We start from the raw sequence: 12,103 nt of genomic DNA, 5'->3' as shown, positions 1-12,103 counted from the left end.
TGCCTGAGATGAAAATTAAGTACAGAGGAAGCCACCTCTCTCCACTGGTTGTGTGTAAAGTCTGTGGTGACAGTGTGCATCATAAAACTCCTGCACGTAGGGCAGGTAATGGTGGCTACTAAATTATTAAGAAGTCAATTACGTGTTTGATGTGCTGAAATATTTGGGGATGGTTTGTTCTATGATACTATATACTATGTTCTATGTACTATGATACTGCAGAATCATGCAGTCACACAGGAAAGCAAGTGACAGAAAGCCAGCCTTGCCTCTGTGCTGCTACATATTTTCCCAGATGCTGGATTCAGGCAGAAATCAGAGATTTTTGAAATGTTTTGGTACATTCTTGGACATCAATGAATAAGTAGAGGATTTTTTTTTTTTTTAATGAGAATTTGGTCCTGGCAAAAGTTGTGAGCCAAATCTAAACATTCAGTGTATAAATATTTACATGGTCCAGTTTTACTTTAAGCTTTGTCATTGCCTTTGAAAAACTGCTACTGGCAGCTCCTTTTGAAAGACCCATAAATGATACTAAAATTCATGTATGTTGATAGCAGCTGTACACACACCTGAGAAAGTCTGAAATTTTGAACTGTAGTTGCTTGGTATTTACAGCCCCACGTTTATGATTGGTTTTGGTAATGTTTACAAACGAATTGATTTTGTTTATTGCAAATATTGCTTTATTCTTAAACTGTGTTTCTTCTTGTTTCAGAATGGAGAGGTAGGCTCAATCCTAAACTGCTCAAACTCAGTTTAAGGTAGTATATGACTTTATATAACTTACTATACTAGGGAATATACTCTTTGTTTTGAAAAATGGACAGAGGTTTGCTAAGCTTAAAAATGCTGGATTTCCATTAATTGAGCACTCAATGGCAAATTCAAAATCAGTTTTCTGTAGAAGCCCACATTTATTAGAATAAATGGCCTGATTTTTTTCCCAGTTCAATTGAATTGCTCTTATTTGCAGGGCTGGATGCCGTTGCAAAGTGAATGGTCAGGTTCCTGGATCATGCGAATGGGAGCTCCCTGAAGGGGAGCTGGTTTGAAGGCTTAGTATGATAGTTCCCCTAGCCACCCTGGTTACACCATTCCTGCTTGGTACCATTATGAAGGAGATGTGAATTTGCTTTTTAAACAGTCATTTGACCCTAAGAGAGAATTCTGTTCAGAGACCATTTTAAAAAGTCTTCATTACTGTAGAAAATCTGAAAAAAGATGTTATAGAATGTGTGTTAGATAATAAATACAAAATCTGTTCTTTCATAGCTTGGATTCCCATATTTATGCCTTTCCACATCTCTGAGAACTAGGTCAAAGAGAATTCACTGAATCTAACCTGAATCTAATCTTATAAATTGAGTACAGATGCACCTAAATTTTGGGTGCCTAGCCCTGGTCAAATGAATTTGATCTAGTAACTCTCCCTTTGCCTGCCTTAGTAAAACACTGGGGTTTCATGTGAACTCAGTGGTGGGAAGTAGATACCTCAAATGATCTGTCAAGGTTTAGTGTTTACTGCTGTTTGTATAGGGAGTGTGGTTTGAAGGAGTTCATCGAACTCTCCTTACTAGATGATAGACACTGGTGGGGTTACTGGTCGTAATCAGTGGCAGCAGACAGACCTCACCTTTCCTCAAGTACCTTAATGGCTGGGGATGTGCCCATGAGGTGGGAGACATGGGCTTTATGCTCTTTTCAGGCTTGTTACACGATAACATGCAGTCAGTTATTGTCACTATGCTCTACATATTATTTATTAATTATTTTTTAAAACTTGTATTAAATAGTTACATTTAATAATTGTTCACACTTCAAATGATGGTTATTGGTTAGTTGAGGAGAACAGATTTGCATGTTGCCAGATTGAAAATTACCAAGCTATTTGACAAAAGATTTGTGGAGGAGCAAATAGAGTTTCAGGTACCAACTCAGTATTAGTACTTTATTTATTTTTCTTCTCTGTTAAATGGTGAATTCATGCATGCAGAGTAGTTGTAAGGCAGTGTTCAGGTGAGCAAAAGTTCCAGGTGAACAAAGGAGTGAAAGCTAGGACCTATGCAACCTAAGGAAAATCAGCCTCATATAATGTTATCATACGTTTGCTCAATGCTTTTGGCATGTGTTTTGATGGTTGGTTTCACTCTTGGTAGTGCATGAATGGCCCTAGTGATGTAGGCTCCACGCCTGCCCCCTGTGTATGCCCTCCAGGGAAACAAGGACCTCCAGGCCCCAAAGTAAGTTTCCATCCTTTCTTCTTGAGTATACACTACTTTATTTTGTTGCTTGAAGTTTTACGTTGATCATCCATGGTCAAGCAGGTTAAAAAAGTAGGGGACTAGTTCTGCTAGTTCTGGTTTCCACTGGATGAATATAATGATTAGGATCCGCAGGGCCAGGTTGGGGTGCCATAGCTCCTGATAACACAAATGTGTCTTCTACTTTCGAAGAAAATGCTTGTGAATTGTGTTTTCTTGCCAATCTTCAGCATTGGCAAGAAATCTTGCACTTGATCAGTTGCATGATCTTGCACTGTCAATTGTTTGAGAATGAAATGGTTTGCTAATAGGATAGTCTTTAATGGAGAGTTTTCTTCTTTCTTTAAGAATAGACTAAATGCTTACTGGGAGAGTAAGGAGGGTTCCACCTTAGTTGTTCTGATTTTTATGACCTCTCATCAGTATTGGTGAAGAATTAAAATGCAAAATAGACTTGGGTCTCAGATGCCTAATGTGTCAGACTCAGATCACTAGTATTTTGCTGTAGTACCTTCCCCAATAACTGTGCTAAGCAGTGCTGTTCCCAGTTACTAGCTTTCCTTAAAGGGTAGACCAGAAGTCCCTGAAATGCGTATCTTTCATTAAGCAAATGATTGAAAGAAAATACTCTCATCACGTAAGGGATAACAGCCTGTTGCAGCTACCTCCAGTTAAAGGGCATTTTCCTATAATGACAAAGGTTTCTGATCAGGGAGTTGGAAACCATGTGATGGAGATGACTATTTTTTAATGTAATAGATTTTTTGTGTTTTTCACCCTTTCCTTCTTCTTTAGCATATTAAAAAAGAGAGATAGAAGGAAGTACTTATCATCCTGTACATCCTGTAAAGCATGAAAGAGTATGAAATGTCAGAACTAAGGTGACATGCAGTCTTCCAATTGCATTGCAGTATGATATTTGTTTTAGGATAATGGAATAATACAGCTGACAAGATGGTGCCTAACCCAAAAGACTGCAGAAAGAGTGAAAAGATGGCCAGTTTAAGATCTATAGGATATCACAGTTACAGTACATATCAACTTTTGAATACTGGACTTTGCAACCTTATAAATTTAAACTTAATTTATGTGTTTGTGATATTAATGGAGTACAATAAAATTAATTCAATTAAAAAAAATAAAATATAAATAACAGATATTTTAAGTTTTTTAAGCCAAGGGCATAACATTGCATAGTTTAGAAAGTATATTTGAAAGCAATTTATTTTCTCTTAGATCTCAAACATGGACTCTTTAATTTGGACAATAATAACTCCAGAGAACCTACCATTAATTTATAAAATAACTGTTACTCTTTGTGGTTTTTCTAAAGAGATGTTATTCTATGTCCTTTCCCATTTAGTTGAGCATTACATTTCTGTGGTTTATTTGCGAAAAGATGTTTTTTCACAATCACACTGAAAACTAATTTCCTATTTCCCTCTTAATGTCCTCCCTGTTTATAACAGTTCTGCAGTTGTAGCTGACCTGGTCTTTTGGTGGATCAGGCTGAAGAAATGCTTAAAGTGCATGCTTAAAGCTTCTGCAGAAATAAAATGTTTTTATGGCTGAAGTCTTAATGTATTTTTCTGGGACCAAATTAAGTCAAGATCAAGTCTGTTAGTAAAATAAATAGAGAACTGAAATACACTAAGAGGATATATTGAGTAGGGAGATATGCTTTTGCTCTCCTACAATAAACTTGGTCCCTGAGAAACTGTTTTCTTTTCCCTTACTATGGTCATGACAGAGGTTATCAAAATAATTGCAAAGGCCTTATAAGAAGAAATCTAAAATTATATATATATTTATAGACAGCAGTAATTGTGTGGAGAAGAGTTTGTTATTTAACAGGTTTTAATCTTGGCTCCTGCCTTCCCATGCTTTTGCTTTAAGAACTAGACTCAGACAAATCTTTGGTGTACAGGTGAGAGTTTTCCTCCCAGTAGAAATGCTAGAATAACAAGGTTTTAATAGAGATTTGATGAAACTGTTTTTTTTTTTTTTTTTTTTTTTCCCCCTGTTGCTAGCAATGTTGAAAAGCTTGAAGGCATGTGAGGCTATGGGTCAAGCCTGCTCTGTAATAGTGAGTGTGGGCTTGCTTCTCCAAGTCCTGAACCAGAAGTTAGGAAGAATTGTCCCAGGGAGGGGTTACAAGATCAGTTCCCTTTTGGTGTAGGAATTACTCCTCAATAGCAGGTATCTGGGCTTGCAGCCAGTGTTTTATGGGAAGTATTAGTGTTAAGGTTGCTCTCTGCTAATTTTAAAATGCTTTTTCATGTCTTGTTTGTGTCAACATACTACTTCTCTGTAGGGTGATCCTGGTCAGCCTGGGAATCATGGTTATCCTGGTCAGCCTGGTCCAGATGGTAAGCCTGTGAGTACTAAAAACTTAGTCATATATTGCAAATGCAAAACTAGCAGGAGAAAAGACATGTACCACTAATACCAGATTCTGAAATTTAGATGCTTTTGTCTCCGTTCTTTGAAACTGTGAATGTAACAAATCTATGAATACAATTCTATGAATCACAGTATTGTTTCAAGCTAAAATATAAATACGATGGCATGAGGTAGGCACTGTTATAAAGCAGAGAACAGGGTCTCAGTGTTCTTGTTGGTCTTTGCATCAGTTTGCAACAGTTAACACCTTCTGACCTTCAAACTTTACTGCTTAGATTTTTTGCATTAGAAACAGTTTAGTGCAGCTAAAATCCTGTTGATTTTGTTTTAGAGATTGCTTCTCATGTTTAACGTTGGTTCATTTAATTTCTTTTAGTCTGCCTCCTACAGAAGTAGTCAATCAAAATATGTAGATGTATGTATACAATGTAAAAATACCTTTTGCAGTTCTACACGTTATGTGTTAAAACACGCATAACAAAAAATACCCATATTTTTCTCTTGCCCTATTTTTACTTTTTAAGCTGTCATTCCATTAGTATGGATAGTAAAGAATGGAAGAAAATAGATGAATAACACATGTATTTAAAATAAAAATGCCAGGTTTGACAGTGGCTAGTCTCGTCTTCATGATAAGCATTCTTATTGCAATAAAATCATATAAAAATAAATAAATAAATATACTCTAAAGTTTCATGAAAAAATATATTAGATCTATGAATCTAATTGGAAGCCTCTCAGGTAGTGACAGTTGAGCAAGATTCTGTTAACAGCTGGCAGTCTCTGCATCTACAAAGCAGTAGTGTGTATGTGCCTCTGATGTGTTGAGAGAAGGCAGGCTAAAAGCTGGGAGACTCAACCAGTCATGTTTCTTTTCTCAGAATATGGCCTCTGATGTTAATTAGTATTAATTGGAAGGTAGTCATTAAAAAAAATAAATCAAGAAAAAGATAAAAGATATTATAAATAATTTACTTATAAAAAGAGGATAATTTCTCTGCTGGATACTTGGGTACCAAAAGCAGGAAAAGAAAAGTGCATGCCCATAACTACAGATTATTAATTAATTGTAGCATTTCATTCTTATCATGAGGACTAAATTTTATGGTTGAGTCCTTAGGTTGTAGTGTTATTTTGAAATCTCCCTGGTGAAGTAGAAGAGAAGGTAAGCATCGTGTCTTGAAATCAGAAAACACAATTATGGAGGGGTCCCAACTGCTATCAAGAAAAAAAATACAGAAAAATGTACCCCAAAAATTAAAAAATATAAGTGGTAGAGCACACAAAAGCAGACAAAATCATTTATGAAATGAGCAGACAAAATCATTATGAAAGAAATATTGCCTTATGGATGGACTTGTGGATTAATAGTCTGTGGTTTTGGTTGAGATTTAAAAGGGATGTTAAATTATTCTGAGTCATTTTAGTCCATGCTTGACAAACTAGAGAGACTTCAGAGAAGGACAAAAAATGGCTATATTGGACCTTTCAACTTAGCTCTTTTTTAGTAATTGTTCTGTGGGAAGATTGATTATGATATTTTAACTAAACCCAAGTCCTTTCCAAATCTGGCCTTGCATTTCAATTCCAGCACCTGTTTTGTCTCAATAGGCACTACCTGCCAACTTCAATGGCTTAATAAAAACACCTAAGGTTCTATTTTTGTTAATTTTTAGTACTTGCCACGCATTTCATTTCTATGTCAGCTAAAGGTGGAAACAGTGAGATTGATACTTGGAAGTGTGAAGTGTGTATGTTTTAAGGGCAATGACTATTACCAGTTACAAAGAGGAAGCTCCTTGGTACACATTATAAAAAGTTCATATTTCTCCTATTTTGTTGCTTAGTTACATCTTGGCCTTTTCTTAGGAACAGCAGATGGTTGACTTAGCTGTGGTGATTTCTTTTGGAAGTATAGTTAATTTGAGAGGAAAAAAAGTAGCCACTGAAAACAAACAAAAAACCACAATTACTTCTAAAAATTTGAAGTTTTTCTATTTTAAAGTATCAGACTTCATATATTGAGACCTGGGAATGGTAGTCCTGATGGTCTAGGAGAGCAGCGAGAACATGAATTTTTCAATAGTTCCATGAGTAAAGATCCTCATTTTTCCTGCTGTAAATATTTTCCCTGTGCTTTTGTCTTAAACAGATTTTGATAACAATTACCTTCAAAGTTAAACTAGAATTTAAAAAAAGTTAAATTATCATCTTCAAAGTTCAACTAAAAATACAGAAAACATGCTGAATTGAAATTGTTAGTGATATAAAATACTACTTTTTCACACGATCATGAAAATATAGGTTTTAAAATAGGAACAGATGGAAACTGAGCAGGGTAGTTATGATCTCATCAGAATAACCTTTTTATTCAGTTGATTATTGACAGTGCTTCAGTTTCTGAAGAGCATTCCTGTTCTGCTGTACAAAGACAGGTATACAAACTGCATCAGCCCAGAGTTACATGGGGAGAGTGTACATCACAGTGTGACCATAATGACTGCTAGAAGTAGAGTTGCAATATGGATAAGCATAGCAGAACTGTCTTTAATCCAGCTAACTCTGATGTTTTGAAAAATAAAATGATATTGTGTAAGTGTTAGTGAAGCCAGAATGGACTGGATATTGGTAGGGAACTGTCAGTTTCCATTCTCTCCTTTAAAAAATAGATTGATTTTATTTCTTAAGCATCCAGTCAGATGCCAACAGCATTGCTTTAGAAACAAGATGTTAGGACTTTTTCATACTTTTATTAACCATTTTTCACTTCAGTGCTATATATCTTCTCATAAGCACTGAAATTTGTAACTGTATGAATCACAGAGGAGAAATAAATCCATGCTGTAGTCTTTCAGTAACATTGAATTCTGGCAGTTACTTTTTTTTTTTGTGAGAGTGAGTCATAACATGCATAGATGGGCATTCTCTGAACATAGAAAAGATTAACAAAAGTATCTTAGACAAAAGTTAAAAGCTCTGCTAATGGAAGAAATTTTACCATTTTGCTGTATTGAAGTTCATATGTTATGTGAAGTGCTTATAGTTAAATCCTATAGCTTTATTAACTTACTAAGTTTTTTGAAAGATCAGCTGTAGCTTTTTGCACTTGTTCTTTGTAAGGACATAATTGCAAGCCTATTAGATCATCTGCAGCTCTGGCCAGTACATCATTGTTCCTTACAGTACATTCTTGAGTGCTTTCCAGGCTAGCTTTTAGCCATGAACGATAGAAGACCCTGTAGATACACTGTGTAGAAAAACAGATCTCTCCCTCTGTCTTTTTCTCTCTTTTATTTATTTGCTAATACTACTAGCTTTATTTGCTAATACTACTAATAGTTTATCTGTGCTGTCAGAGATTTCCCTTGTTCGAGATAACTTTGCTCATCTCAGTCTTTTTAGCTGAATCTCCTTGGAGAACTCTGAAAAGCGAGCACAATAGGCTTACAGGTAGTTGCGTAGTCAGTGTCGTTTAAGCAAATGGCTTTTGCATGAAAAGCTTTTCCTGGAAAGTCAATCTTTTTTGTTCCCAAACACATTTTTATGTTCTCCTCTAAAGTTATTCCAGTTTGCCTATCTGGTATTCATTTTCTTGGAACAGTATAACTGGTCAACAAAATGTTGCTTCCTGTGAGAAAGGTTTTAGGCATGCATTTATATTACTATATGTAACTGATTTTTAAAGCCAAACATCAAAGAAAATTTAGTTTATTTTTTGTGGGCTGGCTAGATGGTTGTAACACTTAAAGTTAGTTTTAGTCTGGAAAAATTCAGAACAATTCCCATGAATATCTTCAATATTACCAGAAAATAATTGTTCACGTGGTATTACCAAGTAAAATTGTTTGGTGTAACATTTGAGGGAAGTGAACATAAACGGGACTCAATTTCAATCATTCTAATCATTCTTTTTTTTAAAATAGTTTTGGCTAAAGGCTCTTTTATTGTTTTTTTTTTCTTTTTTTTTTCCCTTTAATCACCACTTCTGTTTATTTTCCATACTCTGATACAAGGAGAACAGATCAATCAAAGTAAATGGAGAAAATCACAGAAGTGAGAAGCCCAATTTGTAATAAAAATACATTTTAATTAAAAATGTTATTCACAACCTGAAATCATTAAATTGCCTTGCCAAGAGAAATTGCATTGATAAATAACCATAAGTGTAAAACTAGTATTTGAATCTCCATTGGAACTCATTTTAATGGGCATTATTCATCAGAAAGAAGCAGCTGGAGTAGTTGCTGGCCCTGAAAATGCTCAGCAGTCTGACTGCAGTCACAAAACCATTTTTTATTCCAAAGAATACTTTATAGATCCTGGAGAAAAACTCAAGCGAAGAGGGAAAATAAATGAACAGAGTATATGCAGCAATCACTTGCGGTTAATAGAGGTGATAGGTTATCAGCCTGCTGAAAGAAATGAAAAAAATACACTTATCTGTCAATTTTGAACTTTGAACCACATGGCTGACAAATCTGGAAGATTTTCTAGTATTCCTTCTAGTTTCATTCATGAAAGTTTGGAATTGTTTACCGTGTATTTACAGTGTCCGTAAGCAAGAAGCAGTTCAAAAATAACCTGGTGAGACTGACTTTACTGATATATCTAGATGCAGAGTTCATATGCTATCGAAATTGTGACATAATAAGCAACTTCTGATCATTCCAATATTTCTTTTTGAAAACCTCTAGAACATTGTTACAGCTGTAATACGTAGAGTTCAATAGTATGTGGTGATCAACTGAAGACTGAATCTTTTATGATGAATTTAGTATAATGGCCAGCTATTTCAACAGAACTCTTGGAAGAAAAATGGGTAAGAGTTTCATCTATACATAGGATTACCTGTGCTGTTGGATGGTCTGTCTAGGGATTTAAGTTGATATAAGCTCTGCAGCTACTTTTCTCAGGAAACTTTCCCAAACATAGTTGATGACTCTGCTGTGAAATGCTGTTCTCAATTCCAGAGAAATACATATTCCTTAGTAATACTGTGACCTTGTTACTGTTAGAGGAAGTATGTTTGCTCCATTCTGACTAATACAGTCATGTAATGGCTTTACGGACACCTACTACTTTGAAATCAGAGTGATGCCTGCTGCTGACTTGTGTTACATACAGCTATGCATCAAACATCTCTGTGCATTAGTACAGACAAAAGTCCATCTGACTATTTTCAGCAGTGGCCAAGCGCAGATGATAGGGACGAACACCTAAGCAGCAAGCAGGAAGTTATACTTGCTTAGTACATCATCCCATTTTCCAGCAGTCTAAAGCTTGGGAACTTTCCAAGTCAGAATTTAAGATGTTGTTTCTAATAGTCTTGATGAATTTTTTCTTGTCTATGGTGTTTGAGCCCATACAGATATTTATCACACAACATCATGCTCAGGTAAAATATATTGCTAATGTCTCAGAGCTATGAAAGCTGTGGTAGATGGCAGAGTAGCCAGTTGAAGGAAGTGTAATAATGTGGAGAAAGAACTAAACAGGACAAAACAAAGCAAAATGAAAAAGACAATGAACGAGTCAATGAAAACTCTTTTCCCATAATAATGTTCATGTGATGACAGATCTTTGATCAGGAGTCACCAATAAATTTATGTTGGAAAGTAAGAGCTGCATTTAGTTACCTTTGTGATCTAATGCTAGATCTACCCTTCATTTTCATGTTTTGATAGAGACAAGATGACACTTGTTTTGATCTCCTGAGTTACTAGTGGAGCTCTAATGCTAAAGATGCTCTTGAAAAAAGGAGTAAGGCACAAGCTCCAAACAGATCTGCTAGAGATGACCAACTGGCATGTGTGGGACAACCTGGGGCTCAGACGCAGCCAGCATGGGTTCATGAATGGCATGTCCTGCCTGACCAACCTCATTTCCTTCTATGACCGGGTGACCTGCCTGGTGGATGAGGGAAAGGCCGTTGTTGTAGTCTACCTAGACTTCAGCAAAGTCTTTGACACGGTCTCTCACAGTATTCTTCTGGAGAAGGTGGCAGCCCATAGCTTGGACAAGTGCACTCTTTGATGGGTTAAAAACTGGCTGGATGCTGGGCCCAGAGAGCAGTGGTGAACGGAGTGAAATCCAGCAAGCAACTGGTCACCAGTGGTGTTCCCCAGTGGTTGGTGTTCGGGCCCATCCTCTTTAATATCTTTATTGATGATTTGGGTGAGGGAATTGAGTGCACCCTCAGTAAGTTTGCAGATGACACCAAGTTGGGAGGAAGTGTCGATCTGCCGGAGGGTAGGAAGGCCCTGCAGAGGAACCTGGACAGGTTGGGTAGATGGGCAGAAGCCAGTGGGATGAGGTTTAGTGTGGCTAAGTGCTGGGTCCTGCACTTTGGCCATAACAACCCTGTGCAACGCTACAGGCTTGGGGGAGAGTGGCTCGAAAGCTGTGCAGAGGAAAAGGAAGTGGGGGTGCTGATTGATGCTCACCTGAACATGAACTGGCAGTGTGCCCCGGTGGCCAAGAAGGCCAATGTCATCCTGGCTTGTGTCAGGAATAGTGTAGCCAGCAGGACCAGCAAAGTGATTGTCCCCCTGTACTCTGCTCTGTTGAGGCCGCACCTCAAGTACTGTGTTCAGTTTCGGGCCCCTCACTACAAGACGAACATCAAAGCCCTGGAGCGTGTCCAGAGAAGGGCTACGAAGCTGGTGAAGGGCCTGGAACACAAGTCCTGTGAGGAGTGGCTGAGGGGAGACCTGAAAGGAAGTTGTGGGGAGCAGGGGGTCGGCCTCTTCTCGCAGACGACCAGTGATAGGACTAGAGGGGATGGTCTTAAGTTGCACCAGGGGAGGTTCAGTCTGGAAATCAGGAGAAATTCCTTCTCAAAAAGAGTAATTAGGCATTGGAACTGGTTGCAGAGGGAGGTGGTGGAGTCACCGTCCCTGGGGGGTGTTCAAGGAAAGGTTGGACATGGTGCTTAGGGACATGGTTGGTGACCATGGGTGACATTGGTGGTAGGGAGATGGTTGGACCAGATGATCTTGGAGGTCTTTTTCAACCTGTATGTTTCAACATGTCCAGAGGGGCAGGAAAAGAGCAGCAGTAGGCAGATGAGTACAGGCAGAGAGGAGTGTTAGAGTAGGTTGTTTGGGGGAGGAAAGGAAAAAAGCTCATTGAAAAAAGAAGGAAGAAGGACCTACGGCAAAAAGTTTAGATGATAGACAACTTCTCAGAGAAAGGATGAAACATTTCATTCAAATACATCAATTTCTTTCTAACATTTCTGTAACCTCACAGGATTTTAGTTGCTGAAGGGATATTGCCAATGAGGGATAAGGTCATACCGTGACTGTGAATTTGAGTGTAGGCATGGATGTGTTTGAATAGCTGTAGGACTTTCTCTCCTTTCACATGTAATGTGTTTAATAAATAGGGTTTGAAAGCTTTTCTTGTAACAGTTTAGATACCCGTTTTAAAAGTAG

The 12,103-nt window shown here is 37.4% G+C and overlaps 1 protein-coding gene across 2 annotated transcripts in view; it reads left to right on the top strand.

The window, feature by feature from the left end:
* Positions 1–12,103, top strand: part of COL21A1 (collagen type XXI alpha 1 chain) — an 84,904-nt gene that overhangs the window by 14,907 nt on the left and 57,894 nt on the right. Inside the window, exons 7-9 of one of the 2 annotated variants that reach the window (XM_035542982.1) lie at positions 719–727; positions 2,160–2,243; positions 4,579–4,641. In XM_035542982.1, coding sequence (XP_035398875.1) covers positions 719–727; positions 2,160–2,243; positions 4,579–4,641 — 156 coding nt within the window. The remainder of the gene's footprint in view (positions 1–718; positions 728–2,159; positions 2,244–4,578; positions 4,642–12,103) is intronic. The other variant, XM_035542983.1, reaches the window with a different exon arrangement.

This window comes from Cygnus atratus, chromosome 3 (genome assembly GCF_013377495.2).
Source record: "Cygnus atratus isolate AKBS03 ecotype Queensland, Australia chromosome 3, CAtr_DNAZoo_HiC_assembly, whole genome shotgun sequence".
Taxonomy (NCBI): domain Eukaryota; kingdom Metazoa; phylum Chordata; class Aves; order Anseriformes; family Anatidae; genus Cygnus; species Cygnus atratus.
Note: the sequence above shows the minus strand (reverse complement) of the source record. Positions and strands in the feature narration are given on the sequence as shown.